Raw genomic sequence first — 27,071 nt, 5'->3', positions numbered from 1 at the left:
ATGAGTGCGTTAGGGAGGGCCAGTGATCACATTAATCTCACATAATGTGATGTTCTCCAAGGTTAAGAATCAATCTGCTCAGAGCCAATTAACAAAAAATTTAAAGAAAAACTTCATTCTGCAGTTAAACCCTTTAACGCTTTCATTTATTCAGAATCAGTCCCGCTGTTCGTCTGAGGTGCTGGAGTTACAATAACCAAGTCCTAGCAGTGGTAGCACTAGGTATTTGTGCCTGCAAGTCATTAAAAAAAAAAAAAAAAAAAAAGAACAATGCCTTTCTCCTCCAGACCAAAAAAGTTTGAGTAACAGTTTTAACACTAAACCTAAAATGATTTGCAAAGGGGTTTTATGTAACAAGTGGCTTGAAGTAGTCTATTAAAAAATTGGGGAGATTTTGATTTCATAGTGACTCAGCAAGGCATTTTTGTTGTTTAAAAAAAAAAACCCTCATTTCCTTACAGAAACAGTTTTTAGTTTTTAATGAACTTGTAAACAAAAAAGCTCCCATTTCAAAATAAAAACAAAATCCCAGATCATATAGATGTTTACAGTGATTACATTTATCTAAGCAACATACATACATATTCAGTTTTAAGATGTTAACTAAATTTCTGTGACAAATATGCTTTTTTTTTTTTTTAATACCAAGAACATTATAGAGTTAATGCAGAGTCCTAAGGATAATCTAGTAGTCACTAAGTTTTTCTTAAGTCTTCACTTTAGATGCTGTTATTTCTAGCACAGGTAAGCAGGCAGTCTTTCATATGCTCAAACACTGGAATCTTTGGTTGCTACCATATCAGCTGGCTTGCAAACAAGAAGCCAACCATTTTAAGAATGTTTTAAGTGAACAACTTGCAAACCCCAGGGGTGGATAAACCCTAAGAATGCACAATTGTGAGCATTTACAACCATCACAACTGTGGCTGAAGACTGTTCATGCCGTTCTTCTGAAATGAGATCTCAAAGCAGTATAGTTCAAAGAAAAAGATTTTAACAAAAAATTGGCATATGCACAATTTCTCCACCAATTTGTGGTGTCAACCATTTAGTTAACTTTTCCACTTGAAAAAATGCAATAGAAAACTGGACACCATGTTTCACTATCTCAGTTAATATTCACAATTACAGCGGCTACAACTCGGGACACAGCATCACCAATGCTGCCCAGAGCCAGTTTATACTGAAATTAAGTTCTTTACACCAAGTAAATGGTTGTCCACAACCACTGGCTAGTGTACATATGAACTAAAATTTCTAGATTTTGGGAGAAACAAATGCTGCTCCGATCATCTGCACTGCTTCTTCTGTTCCTTGATTCATGCTTAGAAACCTGTTCAAAAAAATAAAAAACAGGAATAAAAGGTTAAAATTCTAAGTTAAAAAAAAAATCTTAAGCCACACCCAAATTAAGGAAATTAGGTAGATCTGAGCCAATGATTACTTTAGAAGTGTGACTGTTGATTTTTATCTATTTGAAAATCATGAGCTCTTTTTAAAAACAAAACAGAAAAACAAGAAACATTTTTGTTCTTGATACTTCTAGGTAGGAATAGTGTGCAGTGACTTAAAGCCTCCCAATCAGCATACAATCCTCAAGCTAGAGAAATAATGGTTATTCCTATAAGCCTGTTTTTTAAAATTTGTGTTTCTAGTACCTAGAACACATTATGTTTACAACTATTTGTCAAATAGATGAAAAACAGATTGCTCAACAAATGGAAAGTATAGTTTTAATCATTCTATGTATGAGTAGGATTTTTCTGCACATTATTTCTGATACAAATAAGGAACAATAAGTTTTAATAAATGTATTCAAGGCATAATTATTTGAGTTATTCCACTGAACACAAAACTGATTATGGTTTTTTAAAAGAAACCTCAGACTCTAAAAATTTTTTTTATCTCCAGCAGTTGCATTAAAAAGGTTAGGTTTTGTCTCTGATTTGAAAAAGTAGACCAATTGCTCTTTTGGCTTTATTTACTTCTCATGCCTTCCCACCCTGCAAACACTCTGCTCTCAGCCACAATTAGACTCTAGGCCAGTGGCCCGCATGTTTGACATGCTTGCTGGGCTTCCACATAAAGGCATGTTACCCTGATAGCCAGCTCTATTTGATCTCTCACTTTCTTAGCACAAACCATGTTTCTGTCAATCACAAACTGCTCCTTTTTTGAAATATTCTCTCACTTGCTAACTAGGAGTTTGTTTTTTGTCTGAAGCCAGAAAGTCATCTTCATTCATTTAATAAATATATTGTGCTAAGGCCTAAGGACAAGATGTCAGTGCTATACTTCCTTGCTCTCCATAGTGCCTTAACACAAGGCTAGGAACAGAACAGATCTTTATTGCCTATCCCAAGTAATATGTTCATAAACCAAATGCCAAAAATAAAAGATAAGAAGCTTTCTGAAAATGTACTTTACCACAAGGAATATCATTATCTGCTATATATTATTAATAGGATTAGCAAGGTAAGCCATTAAAAAAAAAGCTATCAAATCAAACCTGATTTAAAAATCTGACCATATTCTGTAATCTAATCCCAATTTTAAAATAGAGTATTTTAAAGCAAATTAAAACTATGTATGGATTAGCAAAATAAAATGACCTTTTTTGTGATAAGCATTTTGATTTAAAGTACTGCAATTATTGTTAAATGCCATAAAAAGTTTTCACAACTATGAAAATTGTTGGGTTTTCTTTTATCATAGACTGCTTACATAATTATATGGAATAATTACTATGTTGAATATCCAAACAGCTTTAAATGGAAACCATAGTCACTAACAAACTAAAAAGGAAATATGTTACATTGGAGGCAAAATATAAAAAAAAACTTGTGTCTTCAACAGGGATAAAAATTATATCTTGGTAAGAATTTTATCTGTTCATCTTTTAATCTGATTTGAAGAACTGCTGGGTAAATTAATGATTACAATTGTTACAGATTGGTTAAAGGCTAGCCTAATAATATTCCTGGTACAATACAGCAGTCAAATCCAGATTTAACTCTTCAGGTTAGCCGGTAGTAGGTAGGACACTCCATCCAGGGATCAGTGTTTCTCCAGTGAATTGTCCTAAGATGTTACTAAAGTTTGTTCAGAAAAAAAAAACTCTCAATAGAAGCATCCAGGAGGTATCCGACATTCCATCTTCAAGTACTAAGCATTCTTTTCCCCAGTGTGCTTGGTTTTGATCTTGTAGTTTAGGTGGCGTCTCCAGGCTTCTCAAAGTCCAAACCCATCTTCACTGCAACAACAGTTAAAGTAAAAAATGGGTGCCTTTGTTCCTAAAACAAGAGGGGAAAGAAAAGTTAAAACAGGTTTGGAGGGTTAATGTGACAGATTCAAGAGTTAATAGCTATATTTAAGTTTCTTTTCAACTCTGCAAAAGAAAAAATATTTATTTTTATATAACTAACCAGGAGATTCTATCCCTCAATATGAAAAGTATGTATCTGCTCCTATTTGTGAATTAAATTCAGATGTCCCTGAATATTTTTTATAGACCCACAAACTAGTTCAAAGGGATTTTTATGAAATTATAGTAAGGCTTAAAAGTTTATGATGGGCTTTTAAAATTTAAAATCCTTTCACAGTATGACATTAACTTTAAAAATTTTTAAAAAATAATATTCATATTCATCACTATGTAATGTCATTTATATTAATTAACTTTTCCTATAACGTGCTTATGTGGTTTTCTTTTTTTGGTCACACAGAATCAAGCTGACAGAATTTGAAGCAGATTGGCAGTATAAAAGTTAAAAAAAACCTATAATAACTCTCCCTTCTCCACAGAAAAGCATTATATTAGGAAAGATAAAGAAAAAATATTTTATTTTTTATCACTGCAAATAAGATAAATGACAACTTAAGTATACCAGGTATACATCATCCCTAAACTGCATTAAAAAACAGACTGATGATCTGATTTCTTGTCTTCCCTGTCACAGAATTCATTCTGCTACAGATTTCTGAGTTTGCAGAATTTTAAAATACCTGTTACAATTGATTCCTTCCCCAAATGGTAGATGGTCTGCATTATACGCCACTGAGTCACAGTGACACTGTACTCTTCTGGGTCTTCTGAACCGCTGTATCATCCAGACAATCTGACAGGTTGCAAAGTTTGACAGGTCCAGCAAGCCTTGAAGATGTTGGCTTCAAATCATCACAAATCAACTCTTGCACACTCATCTTCATTTCCTGTTCATTTGTGCTAGTTCTCTTCTCTCCAGGTTTATTGTTCCACAGTGAAAAAAGCTGACAAAAATTTCAGCAAGCAGATGCAGCTCCCTGGTACTTCCTTGAACTGAGTGTATTCAGAGCACACCACTCGCTCCAGATATTTCAAGGTCTTCCCCTGTGATTTGGGTTACGTTGCTAAGTGACCAGCCACGTTCCTAGCAGCAATTGGTGAAGTCAGAAAAAGTTAAGCTAGACATAAATGGTAAGTGAAGCCCAGTAAATACTGGAAGGTAATTCAAGGAAGACCATAGATATGGTAGGATAATGTGATGGAAAACCATTTCTAATCTTTTTGAATGCCAACAATTTGACATCCAGGTACTTACGACAAAACTATGCTTAGTACTGATGGCTGGAGTAGTGAACTGACTGATAGATGGGTTAAGGTGATAAGAACAAGTAGACTTGTGTGAGGATCAACCTTTGATTTACTACCTTCTGAAATTCTCCCATCTCTGCCCTTAACTAAAGAAATGAGCAACTTAATTGGACTGGTAATACCTTACAAATATTTCCTTTTTCCTTTACTTTTTAAATGTCTTGAAAAGTACTTGGAAGTGTATCAGAAGTGAATCTTTTCTTTTTTTCTTTAACACGTATGAAAACAATAATTATAATCATGTGATATCTGAGCACTGAAAACTAGTACAGAGCACAGTAGGCATTAGGAGCAACACCTTGTTTCTTATATCATTCTTTTGATGGGCTTTGGAATGGAACATTTCAAAAGATCTTTTCTTTAGCAAAGTGATTAGGATAGAAGCCTGTTACATATAATAAACCTTTCTTAGCTGAATTCCGACTTTTAAAAGTCTTTGGACATTTTTAAGTGAATTGCTAAAACAAGTCATGATAGCTTTCTATGAAGAAACATTAGATATAGATTTTTCAAAAATAAAAATAATCACATAAAATATATTAGTGAATGCCACCATTTGGGGGATTTTTCCAGGAATACATATTCCTGTGATACAAAGCTTTACTTGCTGAAGATTCATTTAAGAAACTGAATTCTCTGATGTGAAAAACTCTGAAAATATAACTCCGTGCACAACAAATAGACAGGATGTATTTGAAAAGCACCTTCTAGCCCTGTCCGGTGTGGTTCAGTTGGTTGGAACATCATCCCATGCACGGAAGGGTCTCGGGTTTTATTCCCGGCAGGGCACATAACCTAGGTTGCAGGTTCAATCCCTGGTGAGGAGGCAGCCAACTCATGTTTCTTTCTCACTATCCCCCAACTAGAGATTGGAATCAGGATTAAGTAATCCAGATCAACTTTCAAACTCCATACTTCAACAATTTCTTAATGGATGGATGACCCAGAAATGGTTGGGGTAAAGGTTAGGGGAATTGGCTCCCTTTACTCATTTCATGTCACCTTCAAACCCATTAAAACCCTATTTTGTGTAAAATTTGCTGGGGCACTAAGTTCTATATCCAAAATAAATGTTTTCAAGAAGTCAAAGATCAAAAAGAATTTTGTTGTTTGTATTCTGTGGAATGACACATTTTAGTTGCAAGCAACTAAATATTTTGCTTGGAGTCAAATTATACCACATGGACATTCATCTCTGAAAGTAGTCAATGACATGTGATGTGTTTTAAGCAAAGTCCATTTTAATGTAACAATTCGTATAACCTCTGTGTCATAATGCTATAAGATTTTTATAAGATTTTTAAGTTGCTTTTTATAAAAAATAGCTACGTACAAAGTAAGGATTAAACTTAAGTTTAATTTTTTTCCCAAGGAAACATACTAACTCAGTGGATCCAACTGCTCATCTTTAAGACCTGGATAGGGCAGGGCAGGACAAAAATTTTACTTGTTTATTGAGTAAGAAACACACAGTAAAACTAACAATGAAACTAGCTCAAAACAAGGTATAATTCTTTCTGAAGGCTGCTGAATGCCTGAAGTGAAATGTTCTAGGTCAGCTGATATTTCAATCTAATTTTAGTTCTAGAAACTGAAAATCATGATGATCCTATTATCCCAGCTAGCTTTAGGCAAAAATTGGTTTAATTTTGTGAGAAAAAGCAAATATACTATAGGTGTCAGATGTAACAAGGTCTCAGTTTAGAGACTCTAAGTTGTCTTACCTAAACAGCATTTCTTCTGGATTCTTGGTGCTATGATTAGTTTTACAATGATTAAAACACTCAAAAGGGGCAATTAAGTCCCAACTGAGATGCACAGGCAGAACACTGAGCAAGCATTAGTGTTTGCTATCGTGAGCTGAAATTTCATCGTCTAAGAACCCTCACTACATTAAAACTTCAATTGTGAATCTTGCCCAATATGGAAGCATCTCAACTTCATTCCTAATAGATGAGCTGCTGGCATGAGGATGACATCAGTTAATTATACTTCTTAAAGGATCCTCAGATTAGAGCCTACTTTTATATTACAAAATAGTTTTAACACAACACTAAAAATATGGATCAAAGAAGACCAAGTTCAGACTAGAGCAGTCATTCAGAAATTAAATAATTAAAGCCCCCAAACCAAACTTTACCTGCCCACTACTTCTAGAAAGTAGGCAGGTGTTAGGAGGTAAGCCCCAGAAAGGAGGGAAAAACAAACAAAAAACATGAAACACAGGAGTCGAACTGTATGACAACAGCAATAAGAAATGAAGCTGTACGCTAACAGTTCTACTCCTATAGCACCAAGAGTGCTGGAGAAAGACAGAAAGAAAACAGACTAGCAGTTCAATGGCATTTGCCCCAGGTTTTTTTTAATTTATTTTTTTTGTTTTCAAATTTGCAAGGCCTAACTGCAGAATTCAATTCCACGTTGGACTCCTAGATGCTGAATTATCAGCATGATTAAAAAAAAACAAAGCCAAAAGCAAAAGATCATTTGGAAATTAAATAACATATGTAGGTAAATATTAGCTAAGAGATTTATGTGTCGAGCTTTTCAGTTATTTGAGCATATAAGAGCTTAAACTAGATGCTCTACAACTGAGAAGATAGACACTTTGGGGGCAATGCCAAACTCAGACTCACCTCTTGAAATCAGATCGTGTTCACAATATTCCATTTTAAATGCTAAAGCATTAACATGCAGAAAAAATTCTTAACACTGTTAGTCTGAAAGAAAGTCAAGACATCATGGCTAACCAGCTTCATTATTAAAAATCAACAAGTGTTAGGTCTAGGATTTTGGATTTATTGACTATACCATATTCCCAACACCAAATGTTTATTTTGGAAAGAGTTAATGAATGAGTAAAAAAGATGCAGTTGTTAAAAATGACCCAAAATCCCAAGAGGAAATGATATAATATACACACATATATGCATATACAAATACATATACATGTATATATGAACAAGGACATTTGGGTTTAAAGTTAGTAGTCAAATTTTCCAAGGACGTTTTTTTTTTTTTTTTAAACAAAGCCAAATTTTTATGTATTTTAAAACCACCTCCTCGATCTAACACTGTTAGAAATGAATGAATTACCCAATTTTGTGTTCAATTTTTTTCCCCTGTAACGTCACTTGGTTCTTGGCTACTAACCTTTCATGTTACTCTTGGTTTTGTCAGTTTGCTTGCCTGTGGGGGTTTGGGCCTGCTGACCCTGCCCACTTGAAGAGGCTGCCTGCTGTGCTGCTTTCTGCTTTAACATTGTCCAATCAAATGTGTAGTCATATTGGTGGTTCAGGGTTCTGGAAAATATAAAATTATATATTAATCCTTCAATAAGACTCTAGTTAATACACAACTGAACTTTTAAGACAGGGCATTTTTTTTTTAAAGGAAATGAGTATTTTCTCTTAAGAGTGATAACTTCCAAAAGATTACTTTCCCTATTGATTTTTTTAACCATTCAGTTAATTAATTCTCACTTTATACATGTCATGATAAAGTGGGAGGAAAATGATGTCACCACATTTCGTCTGCTATATTTGATAATAAATCCTCTACCCTTAAAAAAAAAAGCTGCCTTTAAACTTTCTTAAAAGGGGCAAGAGGGTGGGAATGGAAGGCAGCATGAGTAGCAAAAACACTGTCAATTATCTTGGGGGGATAATCATAACAAGGGGGTACTGCCGAAAACAAATTCAGTAGGAATGAGTCTCTAAGTTTGTGAGAGAGATATCTATGCTGGTGGCTTGGGAAGACTCTTCTGGGGTTAGAGGATTACCTCCAATTCTTATTATATCCAACCCTGTGTACTGTATCTCTCCCCTCTCCCCTTCAAGACCAATTCTGGGTTGCATCAAGAGAATCCTAGAGTTTGGCCTGCCTCCACACTATCAAATACTCTATGATTGATATTTTAATTGCTTTTCATTTTGGTATTGAATAAGGTCCTGTACCAAAGTTGGAGACTTCCATGGGCCACCAATGTCACTTAGATGTAATGTAAAATGCAATTATCATGGAAAAGTTTGATTCTACATTGAGCTTGATTCAACAGTTTATCCATCTCAAACTAAAATAATTTCAAGTACATTAATACTACAAGTGGTAATAAGCCAAACAAAATCAATTTCTTAAAATTTTACTTATGTTGGCTGGGCCCACTTTAATTTTCTACTTGTCAGAATAGATATGTTGAGTAAATTTAACTAATCCCCCTTCACTGGAATTTAGAGTCTTAAACACCTTAAAAACTAACCTGAAAAGAATGCGGAATAGCTGCCTCAGATACATGTAATCTGGGGCTTCCTCAAAGCGCAGCCCACGACAATAGTTTAAGTACATGGCAAATTCTGCAGGAAACCCCTGTAAGTTCAAGAGTAAAACACAAAGTTATAAAACAAACTTATTTCAAGATATGAAAGTAAAATAACTGACTTGGTATCCTCATAAAATTAACAGAAGTTCACAATCTTGACCACCTTATTACTACTTTATCATTTAATACTGGTAGAGAAATATTTTTCCCCATTAACATTATATTGCAAGCATCCTTTTGTTATTTCCAACTGCTTCATAAACTTCTGAGTTGGCTGCATAACAATCGACCTCACGAATACATCATAATTTGTACTCTTTAACTAGACATTTAGGGGAACCCAACTTTATTTTATAAACAATACTAATAATCACATCTGTGGGCATAAACTTTTTCCATGTTCAATTTCCTAAGGAAGATTCTCAAAGATGTTTATAAACATTTTAAGGCTGTAGATAGTAGTCATCAAAAGTATTTTGCCACCAGGAATGTAAATGTGCAAAGCATTAAAATAACAAAAATCCCTACATCTCCTCTCCTTCAGTAAATATGGAAGTGAAGGGAGGTAAGTTAGAAGTTTCTTCGCACAACCTTACGATTTCAATGAATTTCTCACATCTACAACAAGGCAGGATAGAATGGATTTATTTGCAACATTTATTTTTAATAATTGTATTGATATAAACAGTTTTAAGTTTTAAAAGTATTCTTATGCTATTTTATTTTCTAGGGTGAACATCTGAAAATAAAGTCATGAATATATTATACATCTTTGTTTTTTAAACTCTTAACCAGATTTAAAACATTCTCACTATTTTATGGTAATACCTAATACTTCTGTGTTTACTGCACCCTGAATCAATTGTATGTGGCTAATCCAAAAAAGATAGTCATAGCCCACAATTTCTACATCAAAGTTAAGATGCAGTCCACACGTAGAGACTATTATAATCCTTTCTCTTCCAGAAAAACGGCTGACTTTTCTAATGAGCCCAATGAATCTTTCTGTTCCATGGAAATGTAGTCTATAGAAAATACGTTTTGCTTCTTGAAGCATATAGACTTTAAAGTTATTTGGGTGAATTACAACATAAAAACGTTTCACTTATTAACCTAAAATATATTTCAAAAATGAATCCCAAGGTGTCTCAGAAAAGATCATAGTCTCCCACTCCATTAGCTCCTTTATTATAGACTAGAGGCCAGGTGCACAAAGTGTGTGTGTGTGTGTCTCTGTCTCTGTCTCTGTCTCTCTCTCTCTCTCTCTCTCTCTCTCCCTCAGCCCGTCCGGGAGCCCTAGTGCTGCTGCAGAGGCAGGCTGCTGTGCTCACCAGCCGTCAGCCAGCTTGTGGCTTAGCAGCGCTCTAACTGTGGGAGCACACTGACCACCAGGGGGAAGCTCCTGCGTTGAGTGCCTGCCCCCTGGTGGTCAGTGTGTGTCATAGTGATCGGTCGTTCTGCCTTTCGGTCAATTTGCATATTACCCTTTTACTATATAGGTTATGTATAAAAGGGGAAAGCAAATTTGTGAATGGGAAGACACATAAAGATATCACCAATTACCACCCCCCAGAGTACTATTTCAACTCATGCTGATTTCTACTTTCTATCACCCAATTATGTAATTACATACTATTTTCTCATTATTTCAGGTATTCAATAGTCTAAAAGACAACCATGTGGTCTTCTTTCTGTGGGAAACCATGGCTAACATGGTTTTCCACAGAACATCTTTCCATTCTAAACTCATGTGCTTCTCTACAAAGTCTGAGATTTCAGAGAAATAAGCCTGATTCATCTATATTGTCACACATGTGCTATTTTATATTGTTCTGATCTGCTAGCCTTTGTTTCCCTACTCCTTTTGTACCAACTGTTGATGTCCTTTTTTTATTTAGAATATTTTTAAATGTAATTTTTCTCATAAATTAGTGAGGCTCTATTAGAAAAGTTTGCCTGCTCTCTTATTTTCCCTATAATTTTTAACAGATGACAGAGCTCAAAGAAACCAGAAACAGTAAAACAAACACTTAAGGATGTTTAAGTTCCAAAGCTGGCAAGTAAAATGTTTCTTTTTGTTCTTGGATCATTTATATTAAAAACGAAATCAAACATGCATACCTACCTTACATAAAACTTCCACAGGAGTGGACATCTTCTTTTCACTAATTTTTTCATATTTTTGTTTCTTTGTTGCAGCCTGTGGAAAAGAATCAAACCACACAGACATGTTCAGCACTACTAAGATCCTTAATAGTTTAACATACTAGACATAAATGTAAACTTAAGATTCAAGAGATCATAACCTAGATTTAAAAAACCCCCAAAGTAAAACATATTTAAGTCCCCTCCCCCACCAAATTGTTAATTTCTATATGAATTTCTATTTCAATAACATTTTTAGCTATTAAGAGAGGGTGAGTCTAATAGGAACATGAAGATATGTATGATTTAAATAAAACATGGGTGGTCAAATTTGAAATTTCCTTAACCCATAGTTAATAGAAGAACAAAAATATAAGCAAATCAACACAAAAAAAATGAGCCCATCATTTAGTGACATTAATATCTCGTGTTGCCCGGCCAGTGTAGCTCAGCGGTTGAGCATCAAACCAGAAACCAAGAGGCCATCGGTTCAATTCCCGGTCAGGGCACATGCCCGGGTTGCAGGCTTGATTCCCTGTGGAAGGCGTGCAGGGGACAGCTGATCAATGATGTTTCTCTCTCACTGATGTTTCTATCCCTCTCCCTTCCTCTTAAAAAGAAGAAAAAAAAGCAATAAAAAATATATAAAAATAACTGGTGTTAAGTCAAAATACTGTCCTAATGAAAAATATTAATAATGAATAAAGCTACTCACACATAAACACAAAACAATTTCCTAGTCTCAGAGATAACTTAAAAAAAAAATACAGGAACCATTTTCCTTTAAAGGATGAATAAAATATTAACATAGCCATTCAATTCTAAGACAGAGATTTATCATTAATGCACACAAAAGAAATGTTAGGATAATTAAATAATACAGCTAGCTAGTATTACTGGCTAAACCAGTTTTACCGTACAAAAGTATAATGGCAACACATCAAAATGAGAACGTCTCCACCTAATTTCTTAGCCCATGTTAACTTCTATCCAGATAAAGCTTCTGGTTGCCAACGGGTACCTGGCTTCCTGTCTCCCAAAAAATTGTTCTTCAGGTGTGAATGTGGGATTCTATTAGCTTATTCTTACTGAAATGATCAGATTTTATTACCCAGTAAAAATTAAAAATAAAGTAATTCCATTTTAGAACACCTCATATTTGGAAGAGACTTAAAGATTATTTTTATTCTTAAAACAAGAGGGGGTGTGGAGTGGAGAGGGGAATAAAAGGGAAATATCTGTAATACTTTCAATAAAGATAAATTAAAAAACAAAAACTGATCATTTGAGTCTGGTTTACCTTTAATCCTTGCCATGGCAGGCTGGTTCTATTAAAATACATCAAAACATATCCTAATGATTCCATGTCGTCCCGGCGACTAGAAAAGAAAATGTAAATTTATAAGCTGAAATTATTATGAAAAACATGTGAAAGAAAGCCAGGTACACAGAAGAATTTTGTCAAGTGAGGAGAGAGCAATTTGGTGTCTTGTACAAGAAGATACATAGTTAAGGTAATAAAAAAGTTTACTAATGGGTTACTTCTAAATAAAACTCATAGAATCCCCAATTATAAAACCTAACATTGCCTTGCAACTTAATTTTTAGAGAAGAGCAAAAAGGATTTAGCTAAACAACTTTCCAAACCAAAGGGCAGGACTTTTGTTAAGTTTTGCAGAATCTCTTAACTTTATCGAGGCTGAAATAAATTAACAATGTAAACCTAATTAAACATCTATATGATCTCTCTCTCTCCCCCCTTGAACAACACAGGTTTGAAATGCAAGGCTCCACTTTTATGCAGACTTTTTTCAACTGACCACATTCAACAGACCAGACCCAGAGTAGTTCAAACCTGACTTGTTCAAGGTTCAACTATCACATACATATATACATACATACATACATACATACATACATACACACATACATACATACATACATTCAGACAGATCTATATATTTAAGAACTGGTAATACTTTGACCTATAGAAAATGTGAAATCAGTTTAACCCAGGGTATTCAGATATTCATGGATATTTTATAAACTTGGTTTAAGGAGCAAAAGATGATTTATAAAAGATGGAGAACATGAAAACCTAGCACTCAAGCAAAGAAACAGCAGAGATTATGAAGATTTATTCAAACTAGATGCTATTAATTTATGGTATGAAAGAGTAGGACAGAAGATAATCCACCAACCCCTTTTGGTTCATTAGTACTCAGATAACATTTTCCTTGTAAAAATAACCTATAGTCTTCCTCCAAACTCAACTTGCATCACTATAATATAAAAGCCCAAGATCAGCATTAAGAAAATGAGTACTATCTTCAGCTGCAAATATAAACATCATGATAAAATTGCATTTATACATATAACTTTTTATCATTCAATATTTTTCTTCCCAAGGGATGACCTTCAACAAAGAAAACAAAAAGGTCTCATTTAATTGGCTTGTCTGCACTGGCTAAAGCAGCAAGTAAAAGGATTAATAAGCACCCTTCAAATCCTCAGCCAAGAGACATCTTTAGATACTGTAAGAAACTAACTGAAATATTAAAAAAACACATTAATGGCTTTTGCTATGAATTTTATTAACACATTCAATTGTCAAACTCACCTCTGTTCAATACCAAGATGTGCATTGATGCTAGCATATCGGGCAGTGCCAGTGAGATTTTTATCTTCTCTGTATGGTATGTGTTGCCTTGTCCTGTTATCTCTGTACTTTTTGGCCAAACCAAAATCAATAAGGAATAACTTTAAAAGAAAATAAAGACATTATTAGGTTTCCACCTTGTTTAATTAAACTACTTTTTTTTCATTAAATGGCATCTACTTTCTTTGTTCAAATACATCAAAGTATCATAAGTAGAACAGATAATGAACAAACTTAACACTCCAATAAGCTTTTATTAGTCCTCATCAATAAATCAAGTTTAAAAAAACCAGTTAGGTCAAGTATTTGATTCTGTCAACTGAACAATTTCACAGGCTCAGTTCATTCCACACCCAAAAGCCTGTGTGCTGTGTGCCATAATGGAACCCGATATCCAGTTACTATTGGTAAACAAGACAGCTCTCAAAGTTTGGTATTGACAAGAAAAAACAAGATTTTTTATTAACAAAAAATAAGCATTTTTTTAAACAAGCATGCATTACATTCTACTACGTGAAGTGACATTTATGCATGTGATCAGGTTAAACTTCTAGAAACTATAACAAGTTGACCTAAAATCTTTAAAAAGTACTAAATATCAAGGTGGCTTACAATCAGCAATTTAGATAACCTAACCAAACACCAAACTAATATTGTATTATAAAATAAAGTTTAGTGCTCTCTCATATATACGGTACAAAGAGATTAAGATACTCATTTATAATGTTGATTTTTTTTAAGTAATTCGAGTTTACTCCTCATAATTAAAACCTTTAAAAGAGCCCTAGCCAGTTTGGCTCAGTGGACAGAGCATCGGCCTGCAAACTGAAGGGTCCAGGGCTGGATTCTGGTTGAGGGCACCTGCCCGAGTTGCGGGCTCAGACCCCAGTGGGGAGCATGCAGGAGGCGGCCAGTCAGTGATTCTCTCATCATTGATGTTTCTGTCTCTCTCCCTTTCCCTTCCTCTCTGAAATCAATTAAAAAAATATTAAAAAACAACAATACTCGTTTAAAAGAAAACAACAAACAAAACTATTTTTGACAAAAAAATCCAAATATGTTCACATTTACCTAGCTTCTAAAGCAAAATAAACAATATTTACTTAAAAGTGTAGCTTTTATCATAAAATCACATTAAGATTATTAAGCAAAGCAAGTCTACATGCCCTTACACTAACATAGCACTAGACTATTATTTTTTATTAGTTATGCCTAAATTTTGTAGTTCTTTCCATTAGGCTGACGTTGGGGTTCCTTCTGTCACAGTTTATAATTTGTTAAATGCTGGAAAACCTGATTACCTCGTCTGTTAAGGTTTGTGTCAGAAAATAAAGCAAGCTATTGATTTAAATTAAAAAAAACTGACGAAGTGTTTCTCTTAGGAGGATGAAAAATACCTATTTCAGGCAGGCACTGATAACCCAGTCTCAGCTTTAAGCTGGATCAAAAAGACAATGAGGTTTGAGCTTCTGTAACTATGTTAACAATATTTATTTGATTTACTACTATAAAAAATGAAGATTAAATTTTTTAGTAAAATGTAATTGAATAAAGAAAACTCTCTTATAAAAATACTAACTTAAGCAACTGAGTTATAGAAATATGAAGTGTTATAAAACACAAAAAACTCATGCTGTTTGTCTTGTTATGAATATCAGTTTAGTACACAAGTATCAAAATGAGCAAAATATTTCTCTTAGGCAAAACAGAAATTATGACTTAAGCTCTGCAGATTCACACTGAAAATCAATCAAGGGAAAAATAAACACAAAAGGACATCCAGCCTCAAGGTATTTAAAAAATATCCCTAAGAATTATGTGGATTTTGAATAAAAAATGATTAGGACATAGAATCTCCTCTAAGGGCTATTTTCCAGGATTTCTTCGTTCATTACTTCAAAATAGAGAAAATAGGAACATCTCTGACATGATTATATCTGATAGCTTCATTCGTGTCTAAATCGACAATCAGACACTTCAATAACCAGACACTTTCTCACAACTAAAAAGACTGCTTTATAAACTGTTCACTAGAGTATTTTTCCTTCCACAACTCTAAAGGATGAAATGTAATGAAGAAAACAAAAAACATTCAAACACTATCTTCTTAAACATCTCAATCATTGGTATCAAAACAAAATACTACAAAGCAAATCAATTTAAAAATTTCTCTTGTAAAATCTAAGTCAGGAAAAGTAATGTCACTGCCAAACAAAGGTATCCTATTTTAAGAGCAAACAATTGAAAGAAAAACTACTTAAAATTTTAGAAAAGTTTTTAAATCTCTTGGTAATTCATCATTTTCTGGGATCTATTAAGCATCTGTAGTAGCTCTCTATGCTTTGAATTTAAAAATGAATGTAAACATATAATGGAAGTATATACATGAAACCACATGATTCCAAGGATACAAACAGCTGCAAATATGTAAAGATAGAACAAACAAGGAAGTCAATATTTAGTAAGTCATAAGATAATGCATTTTTATAGGTTTATATATGCAAAGAGAGGCCTAATCTCTTTGGTGAGTCAAGCAGATTTTCTGGGTTTTAAAGATATGTATGTTCTAAGTAAAATTTTTGCCTGTCTTAAAGAATACAGCACGATTCTTCAAAGGCATGTGGAAATGAGTTAATGTTGGATATACTGGGATAACTCTATTCAGTAGAGGTGCATTTTCTTCAGAAACACTACTGCCAATTTTAGTTTTTAGTATTTGCAACAATTTCTCCTAACCAGGGTCACACTACCCTGCCCTTCCAAAGACTTAACAAAGTCACTTTTCCTCACAACCCAGCTAACTTATAGCGAATATAAACAATTCAAAAAAATTTAATGGAAATTATTAAATAATTATAGTACAAAATATAAGTAAAATGTGTGAATTAATGAGTAAGTAAAAAAGGAGAACCAAAATTGCCTTACAATGTGCCTTACACACTTACAACACTTCCCTCTTTCCCCAACCAAACCTAGTCACCACAGATGGTACTACTTCTTTGTCCATGAATAAAAATAAATGTAAATTTATGAAACCTTTGTAACATCAGGAGAAGGTGGTCCCTAAAATAATGCTGGGTAGTATGGACAAAAATTAAACATCACTCAGATGATGCATGTGGTAATTAAGGAACTACAACATATGCTCACATATAAAATACAATTTTCTTTTTAAAATTACTCATGGCAATACTTCCTTCTCAGTGTATCTTAAATTGATAAAGACCCATTTGCTCTGGAGCTTCAAAATTTATCTACCTAAATTTTATGATTAAAAAAAACTATTATTTAAAAAGAAAAAACCCCACCTCCTTCCCCTTGTTTGTCTGAAAATTCATCCAGTAAGAAAGCTATCTAATATCTACAAATGTAAAAGATAGTGAAGAGTTCTGCTTATGTTTTAAAAATAGTTAGAAAATTATGAGGGTGTTTAGCCTGCCAAACACTAAATCATCAGATTATATTTTCATTTAATTTGTGCTATTAATGGCAATTGTTTAATTACGTTATTGTTATATTGTTAGAATGCAATGTCTTCTATTTCCAGAGCATATGTTCTGAGGTAAATCAATTCTAGAAACACTAGAACTGAAATCTGACCTACACTTACCTGAAGGTCATTAGGGAAGAGAAGAGAGTTAAGGCATAATATATTCACCATACAGTACTGATGAATTTCATGCATGGAGTTATGCAACTCCAAATAAATTTTTAAAGTAAAAAGTCTATCTCAAGTTTATCACTAAGTAAAGAATTTCCATAGTAGACTAACATATCATTTCCTCAAATGGATGTTAGAGATCTAAACACAATCCTGTTTTCATTAGGTTTTCTCTAAACTTTAGAAGTTTAAGCGACAGCCACAAAGAAACATCTTAGTAATGTTATGTTTGCCAAGTATGTCTGAATAATGCCAACGTAAGAGGTGCTTGAGAAAGATCTACATTCTCCAGAATTAAAACAAAACAAAAATAATCAAAATAAAACAATAAAAAAAGAAAAGCACATGAATTTGGGATTGAGTTTGGAATAGGAGACAGTTTCAGACCTGGTTTAATCCTGAGAAAGATGGGTCCTGAGAAGTACTAACAGTCATGCTTCTTTTCCTCTTCCCCACTGGAGATTCTAAACACTAAACAGACAATAGAGGGTGGCAGTGCATCAAACAGTATTGCTTACATTGCAACAATGGCCGGCGCAGACAGGCAACACCGAGGCATTAGAGAAAGAACAGGGTAGCCAAATGCCATCCTTCTTCCACCAAGCACTGAGCTTCTCAGTTTTCCAAATAAGAATCACATGCTCAAGAACATTTGAATTCTGGAAAATACTCAGGTTTTTAATGCCGCTATAATGTGTCACTGCCTGAAACAGGGATAGCAATGGTGACATTTGGCTCTTTAATTTTTAAATCAAAAATGGGGAATTTGGATTTGTAATCTTTAGTACCATAATCTGCCCTTCTCTCCCCAAAAATTATACAGGGGGGAAAAATCTTCAGTAAGGAAGAGGTAGAAGGCATTTAGTCACCTTAAAATTTATTTTCATAAGCATGCAAGGGCTGATTACTGGAAGAGATGAGCAAATTCACTAAGATAGGAGTGGCCACTCCTAAACATCAAATTCAGAACAATTTTCAAAATAATAAATTTTACTTGAAAAGTCAACCTCAAAAGCTCCCCAAAACTATGTTTTCCAATTAATAGAAAACTACTGGAACAAGCTGACCAAAGAATCCAGTCTCATACAACTGGCATTTTTCAAACTACAATACAGAAAACACTAAAAACCAACTACATAAACAAAACACTAGTCTAAAGTGTTCAAGAACATTTAGAATTTGAGTCTTAGCTAAGTTAAAACACTGTGCTTCTACCCTAGGGGCTCTCTGAATCTGTGTAACAGCAAGTAGCTCCACAGTATCCTATTTAATATCTCTAAAGAGGACACAAAATCCTAAAGATTTTCATCGCTGGGCAATTTGGACTTTCTAACATAGCTATGTGATTAACAAGCTATTCTACAGGGGGGAGGGGAGGAAGCAAAGAGGAATTATCTAGATCCATGGTCGGCAAACTGCGGCTCTCGAGCCACATGTGGCTCTTTGGCCCCTTGAGTGTGGCTCTTCCACAAAATACCACAGCCTGGGTGAGTCTATTTTGAAGAAGTGGCGTTAGAAGAAGCTTCAGTTTAAAAAATTTGGCTCTCAAAAGAAATTTTAATCGTTGTACTGTTGATATTTGGCTCTGTTGACTAATGAGTTTGCCGACCACTGATCTAGATCATAATTTTGTTTAAGGCAAAAACCATGTCCTTCAAAGTCAATATGGATCACATGAGGATAACAGATCTTAGGTGGGGGGGAAAATGGGAAGGAGAGGGCTGGGAAATGCCCAAAAGATTAGGGTCAAACTGACAAAATTGCCCCAAAATTAAGACCAGTAAATTCTTTCAATTATATTACCAGGTTTGGCAATAACAATCAAGAACCTGGATGCTTCAAAGAGAGAAGCAACATAATATTAAAAAAAAAAAAAAAAAAAAAAAAAAAAAAAAAAGATGATGCAATTTGGGAATGGCAAGGTAAGTTATATATAGATTTAAACACCTTTATTTTTTAATGTTTAACTCAGCTTCCAACAAAAAAAATTTAATTTCCTAAAACTTGGTCAGACCAGCATTAATAATGTCTCACACATTAACAAATAACACCAGTTCTAATGGTAATAGCTCCAAGTTGGCATTCATACAGGCAAACAAAGGTAAACATATATAGCTAGACCTAAAACACCAAACATTTCCTAATGGTTTAATAAATCAAATGGGAATCTTCCTTCCAAAAACATAACAAAACAAAAAAACATAAAAAACAAAAAGCCCCCAAGTTGTCCTGAAGTTGAGAATTTCTATCAGATCATTAGATCACAACAATAATGCTTAGTGTATTGCCAATGCTGCCTGTCTGCCCGAGCTCAACATTGAATCAATCGATAAATAAAGCAATTCACTCAATACACTAATAATTGCAGAAAAAGTTAACACAATTTAGTTTCTAACTGCAATCATGCGTCACTAGCTAAAACCCAATCATCCCAAAAAGTTCAACCACCCTGAGACCCCAATGAACACTAATTTTGTTGTATGACTATTCATTCCACTTAATATTTTCCTTTGAAAGGGGGAGAAAGGATAGAGAACCCACCCAACTTGGCACCCAAAAAAATGTCAACTACTTTTGAAGCAGGCCCAAAAGTTATCCTTTTGAATACAGAAATCCAAGGACTGAAGAATGCTCATTATCAACCATGCTCAGTCAGCAAATGTCAACACTATGGTTTCCACGCTGGCACAAGCACATATGAATACAAAATAGCTAAAACTGTTCAATAGTTCAGTAACAGATGATTACATTTCATTATAAAGCCCTTGGGAATTTTATATTTCATATAGATAACTAACCTTGGTTGGGTAAGTTGGAGATGATTTATTTCAAGTTACTAAGTTAATAAGAGTTAGCTGATATTCTTCTAGTACAATATTTTAAAGCAATTATCAACAGCAAATTAAATTTACTATAACTTTTTTAAAAAACGCAAGTTTACCAAAGCAATTCTCGGAGTTTTTACTCTGTGTTCTTTCATGCAAAGAACATTTGACTAACCTTATTACAGTGACGCCCAATACCCATTAGGAAGTTATCTGGTTTAATGTCTCTGTGTATAAAATTCTTTGTATGCACATATTCAATTCTACTGATCATCTGGGGAAAGAAAAAGGGAAGAGAAAATTGAGTCGAATGATTGGAATTAAACAATAAAAGCTATAAATTGTTATTGTTTTAAACTGAAATAGAAGCACTTTATTAATTTTACTCTTGTTTGCTTATTTATTTTTAACTACACATATCCAAAACATTCCTGGAAGTTGGTAGCATACAAAATAAGCATATGACTTTATATATAGGAAGACGTATACATGCTGGATTTCCTTTTTTTTTTTTTTAAACATTTTTGGACCCCCCCCATTTTTTCTACACACTAATATAATCAAATTCAAAACCTGAATTGTTAACATGCCATTCTGACAACTTTTTCTTGAAAATTCTATCAAGTCAAATGGTATAGATCTCAGCATTCTTTAATGGCTACAAATATTCTATGGTATAGATTAAGTTTTCCCCATCATCCCCAACTCACAGTATTGCTAGTTTCCAGTATTTCCCTACTGTAAGCAATAATGCTATTAATAAACTTAAATATCCTACCTACTAGTGCTTTTATTTCTATGGGCTATAAGTCCCACACAATTTCAGAGAGTTGCTGGGTTAAAGGGTATTTTTCATTTTGATAGGTGCCTTTTAAAATAGGTTATTAACAATTCATTTTTCGACTAGGAGTATATGAGAGTATTTTTTTTTCTCCCCACTAGTAAAGTGATTTTTAGTTCTTTCTAAATTTTGCCACTTTGACAATTATTCCCTAACACTTAGTTTGGAAATATGTTCATTTGTACTGATCATTTCAATTTACTATTCTATAAACTGTCAATATATATTTTTTGTCCATTATTCTTTAGACTTGTTCTTTTCTTGTCAATTTTTCAAAAATTCTTTGTATACAATAATCTTTTATCTGTAATTTATTATGTGAATAGATTTGCATTTTTAAAAACCTGTCTTTTAACTATTTATCTCTTCTAAAATAGTTTTTAACTTCAAATGATCAAGTATGTCTACCTATTCTGTAAGAGATACTTAGAAATAGTTTTATTTGACAATGTTTGCCATAGCCAGACTGCCAACATTATCTTTCTACCCATGTTGTTGCTCTTCTCAGTAGTACATGTCAAGATTATATTTTTTTTATTTGTCCTCATTTTCCCGAGTTTTTATTACTATGAATATAAAGATTCTAAAACTTACTCGTTTACCTTGACAAATATCTTTTGAAGCCAAATCTGTAATCTCTGGCTTACACTGTTTATACTCTCAAGGAAGTAGATATATGCAATGTCCAAGTACCACCTTGTTCATTAAGGAAATAAACCATTTGGCTCACTTGATGTACACATTCGTCCTAGCTAAATAATACCCTTCATTAAACTGTGACTATTAACTCACTGGGAAAACACTGGGGAAAAGACAATGGCACAAACTTTAGACTAATTCGAGTGTTGCCTATCATCAAGACTTAGCTGTTACCTGCTAAAACAAATGCTTTCCTGCATCCTGAACTATTCTTTATCCTTCGCAACCAGTGTACCCAGAATATACTTTTTTCACAGAACCTAGAACATAGTATTTTTCCATTTTTTTTCTAATACTAGTAAACTCTAAGCTCCTTGAAGGAACTAGTTATGCTTCTTCATACCCCCTCCCCCCAGTGCTAATTACAGTAGCAGGCCCTAAAATGTTTCCTTATTAATGCCTATGTGTTACTGAGGCTACAGAATATAAAACTTTTATTAGGATTCACTTACATGTTAGTTCAAGCATATTAAAAGGTTTTTAACTTTTTAATGTTTGAGCCCATAATATGCCACAAATAGAACACTGTACTTTACAAATATGTTAAATTTGGGGAATATCAGGCACTGATTACAAAAAAAGTGAGCACTACTTTCTAATCCTTTGAATGTATTTTTTCCTAAAAATCTACCTCAAATGCTAGTTCTGTTTATCATCTCATTTTACTTTCTTATGATATCTGATCTAAATTTTTAAAATGTTTTTCTCTTTCACAGCAATTTTACATATTAAGTTAATGCGACCCAATTCCAACAGTTTCCTGCCCTTAAAGGTATCTTGACCAAAATTTAAAATTATACATATTATCTGTTTCTGACTCCATTCCCACATCTTAAAATTCTTTAACACAAATTTTCTTTCTTATTCTCTAAGATTAAAAAAAGAAAAACCTGCCAAAACCGGTTTGGCTCAGTGGATAGAGTGTCGGCCTGCGGACTGGAGGGTCCCAGGTTCGATTCCGGTCAAGGGCACATGACTTGGTTGCGGGCACGTCCCCAGTGGGAGGTGTGCAGGAGGCAGCTGATCGATGTTTCTCTCTCATCGATGTTTCTAACTCTCTATCCCTCTTCCTTCCTCTCTGTAAAAAATCAATAAAATATATTAAAAAAAAAAAGAAGAAAAAAAAAGAAAAACCTAATCTTTGGCTTTAAAACAATTTAACCTAACACTAGCCAATGCATGGATCGAATTCATGACACCTCAAAAAATGCCAACTTTGCTTAAATTCTACCAATGGCCGAGTGTCCATCACTTTGAAAAACATCTATTTGGCAAAAATAAAAAAAATTTTTTTATTTTAGTGCCTTATTTATTAAAATATAGCTTTCATAAGGTTCCAGACCTAATACATAGCATTCAATCTGTTTAATTTAACCAAAATTTCAATATGTACATTTATCTATATTTATATACTACAATCTGAACCCTTTCTTTAAACAAAATCTTATAAGGAAACTTGCTACATTCAACACTAAAACAAATGCACTTCATCTGATGGAGCACCATAAAAACTACTAGTCTAGAGGTGAGTAGTAAACCAGCATAATCCATTTTTTGTCCTGTACTGATAGGAAAACATCTACAAGTCATATCAGAGTAGTACACTTGAATGAGTACATCCTACTATTTTATCTTATTTGCTGATCCTAAGGTTAAACAATGGTGAACAGTCGTATTCTCATCAAAACTTCACATACCTGGTCAGCTAACATAAGTACAGTTTTCATTGTGAACCTTCTTGAACAGAAATTGAAGAGGTCTTCAAGGCTGGGTCCAAGAAGATCCATGACTAGCACATTGTAGTCTTTTTCCTGACCATACCACCTAACAAAACAAAAAGAGAAAAGGATAAGCAAAGGCATTATGAAAAGCTGATTATCACTTAATATCACCAAATTTTTAAAATTCTTAAACCTTAAGAATAAGTTTTCCCCCTCTGGTTCAGATGATGAACCCACTGAGTAAGTACATTGTTGAACACAAAGTAAGGGTAAGGAGACTTTTCTTCTGTCAAGTGACCCCATGGACCTATTAAGACAAGTCTTGCCTGGCAGCCTTAACACCCCTCTTACGAGGGCAGCTGAAGTTTATACACATCTGCCACTGATTCCTGTGACCTTGGGCAAGTTCTTTAATCTCACCTGGTCTTACTTTCTAATTGAAGAAATGAAGAAGACTATGCATATCAGTCATTTCAAAACATTTCAGAAAGCAAAGATCCCTAATATTATATCTCTTGTCGCATTCCCCACCAAATATTTAATCAATAATTACTTACCCTTTTTCATTAAAGGAGTCACATTTTTTGCTTAGTTTCAGATTACAGGTAATACTATTACCGCAAAGACGAAACTTGTTTTCCATGGGAATCATGTTTTCCTTATCCCATGCTGTATTGTGAAAAAATTTGTCCCCAATAACTCTGCTAATTTCAGAGACTTCAAGGGCTTGGAATCACTGCAATAAATGATTTCAAGTTTCTATCTATACTAATAAAAGCCTAGATGGCCCTTGCGCACAATGTCGTCACAAGATGGCCACACGCCCGCCGGCGGCCATTCGGCGCAGTAAGGCCTGTCGCGGCAGGGGAGGGCAGTTGTGGGCAATTGGGCCAGCAGGGGAGGGCAGTTGTGGGCGATTGGGCTGGCAGGGGAGGGCACTTGGGGGGCAATCAGGCTGGCAGGCAGAAGCGGTTAGGGGCAATCAGGCAGGTGAGTGGTTAGGAGCCAGTGGTCCCGGATTGTGAGAGGGATGTCCCAGATTGGAGAGGGTGAAGGCCGGGCTGAGGGACCCTCCCCCCGCCCCCCGTGCACGAATTTTGTGCACTGGGCCACTAGTATGACTATAAACATTACTGCCCTAACCTGTGTGGCTCAGGCCCAGTTGTTTGGAGCATCATCCCTTGACCAGGTTTGATTCCTGGTCAGGGCACATACCTAGATTGCGGGTTCAGTCCCTAATTGGGATGTGTGCTGGAGGCAACCAATTGATGTTTCTCTTTCTTTCTCTCTCTCTCTCTCTCATCAATAAAAACGTAAAAACTAAAAAACGAAAGTTCATATTCCTTTCTACACTTTAGCTTCAACTGTTCTTGAAAACTTGATACATGAATAACTGCCATCAAACACAGAAGGAATTCATTTCACACCCTCTTTGCAGAAATAGGTATGCTGGTGGGGAAAGTTTCTGCTTAAACTTCTAGAAATCTTGCCTACTAAGCCTAAGAAAAGCAACAGATGTGGCTATGGCAGGGTTGGTCTGCCCTTACTGTACCCAAAACTGTTACTTACAGAAAGTATTCACTTAACATTGCCAACAGATTCTGTGACTTTATGCAAAAATTAAGCAAAACAAAATAAGATATGTTAACTCTTGATATAAACAAGAGTTAAGTTCCTAAGGTATGTCATCAATGTTTGAACAAAATGACATTGAACAAAACATTATTTGAGAACCTGCTGTACAAGAATGTTCTATAATTTTCCCTCTTCCTTCCTTATTTTCCATATGGGAATTCAACACTTCACATTCCTTCAAACATTTACTTGAAGGGAAAGCTTGCAGTGGTGAAATAGGAAGAAGTGAATAAAACATAACAAATAATAATAATATTAAAAGGTAAATGATGAACAAAGTGAGTAGGTTATGTTCTCCTTCCCCTTTTCCCCACCCTTTTTTCCTCTTTTATTACTTAATCGAAGAGGCAAACTTGTGCTAGAGAGCTGTCAGAAACTTCCAAAATCAGTTCTGGCCACTATAAATGCCCAATTAATAAAAACTGTAGCAAAATTTTAATATAAACCTAATTTATTCAGGTTATAAAAAAAGAGAACTTATTCTATACAAGAACACCAAATCCAGTAAGAGTGAAGGCATTAGGGAATAGCACAAAAAGTCAAAGGCAAAAGGGAAAACATAAATTAACTCTCATAAGACCACATCTCCTCTGTAAATCAGCAGATTTGCACCAATGGCTTGCTGACAAGGCTGCAATAAACAACCATCCAAGCCCAAATCCAAACCTGAAATGTAAAAGACACAAATTCTTACTTCGTATATTCATGCAATTAATTACACATAATTTCACACTTTTTGAGAAGTGTTTTAAAATAAAACTTAACAAAATACTCTGCAAAATAAGCCTTAACAAAATACTCTTATAATAGTTAGAAATGAGAATTAGATGAGCTTAAAAAAATCAGGTTTTTTTGCCTGGCCGGTGTGGCTTAGGGGTTGAGCATCTACCTATGAACCAGGAGGTCATGGTTTGATTCCTGGTCAGAGCATATACCAGAGTTGAGGGCTTGATCTCCAGTGGGCAGTGTGTAGGAGGCAGCTGATCAATGATTCTCTCTCATTACTGATGTTTCTATCTCTCCCTCCCTCCCTCTCTGAAATAAATAAAAATATATTTAAAAAAATAAATAAAGTTTTTATTGGGTATTTTTCTTCTTACTTGCTTAGTGTATAAGACATATCCACTATTCTCAATGTGAAGATAAATCAGCCATAAAAAATAGTTTAAAAGTAAATGTTTCAAAGGCATTTCCCCCCCATGGAATAACCATGCATTTCTAAAACAGTTAGATCTTCCTGCTGTGTGTATGTATGTCGGTTATACTTCCTTTTGGTCTCAAGGAATTTATAATATAGCTTATTTCTCTAAAGCTAACACCTCATACCCTCCCCATCTGTGCTTTCCACCTGTCTAACTCATCCAGACATTATTACACACAGATTAGAAGCTAGAAACAGTCTTCTGTTTATCTGAATCCTATTTATTCAGTTTCTACCTTCACCTCTATATTTCCCATTTCTATTCTGGGAGCTTCTATTGCATAAAAAAAAAAAAAAAAATGTACCTTAAGGTCTGAAGAATATGCTAAGAGAAGGCAAGGTACACCTCTTTGTTCTTATCTCCTTTCCCCTAAACCCATATCCAGACTAAATCTAGTTTAAAATATTAAGACACACATAAAAGCACAAATGTAAGATGATACATTCACAAGTCACTGGGGCCGACAAAAAATGTTAACATAAAATGCAGAAGACCAAAACATCACGGGAACAAAATTTGTCCAAAGAAGCCTCATGAAAATGATCTGTTACAGTCAGATCCTGAAGAAGGGACAATATTCTGAAAGGGAAGGTAGAAAAGGGCATGCTAGATAGGGGCAAGAACAAACATATAGAAGGAGAGTCAAGGTGGCTGATAGCTTTGGGCTATATTAGCCAGGCTAAAGAGCTTTTAAATTTTATAAATAACTGGGGGAATTATAAAGTGTGGCTG

General features: G+C 34.4%; 1 protein-coding gene across 8 annotated transcripts in view; it reads right to left on the bottom strand.

Annotated features, from left to right (window-relative positions):
- Window positions 1–462: 462 nt before the first annotated feature.
- CSNK1A1 (casein kinase 1 alpha 1) overlaps window positions 463–27,071 on the bottom strand; it is a 37,523-nt gene continuing 10,914 nt past the window's right edge. The window contains exons 3-12 of one of the 8 annotated variants that reach the window (XM_080675916.1): window positions 23,479–23,605; window positions 20,417–20,515; window positions 17,804–17,887; window positions 13,717–13,856; window positions 12,397–12,475; window positions 11,077–11,151; window positions 8,892–8,998; window positions 7,823–7,935; window positions 6,015–6,048; window positions 463–1,333 (exon numbers count right to left, since the gene is read on the bottom strand). In XM_080675916.1, the coding sequence (XP_080532042.1) occupies window position 1,333; window positions 6,015–6,048; window positions 7,823–7,935; window positions 8,892–8,998; window positions 11,077–11,151; window positions 12,397–12,475; window positions 13,717–13,856; window positions 17,804–17,887; window positions 20,417–20,515; window positions 23,479–23,605 (859 nt within the window). In that variant the 3' untranslated portion in view covers window positions 463–1,332. Of the gene's footprint in view, window positions 1,334–6,014; window positions 6,049–7,786; window positions 7,936–8,891; window positions 8,999–11,076; window positions 11,152–12,396; window positions 12,476–13,716; window positions 13,857–17,803; window positions 17,888–20,416; window positions 20,516–23,478; window positions 23,606–27,071 lie in introns of all 8 variants that reach the window. The other 7 variants (XM_080675915.1, XM_080675920.1, XM_080675919.1 and 4 more) reach the window with 7 other exon arrangements.

This window comes from Plecotus auritus (assembly GCF_963455305.1).
Source record: "Plecotus auritus genome assembly, chromosome: 6".
NCBI classification, from domain to species: domain Eukaryota; kingdom Metazoa; phylum Chordata; class Mammalia; order Chiroptera; family Vespertilionidae; genus Plecotus; species Plecotus auritus.
This window is presented reverse-complemented; position numbering and strand designations above follow the sequence as displayed.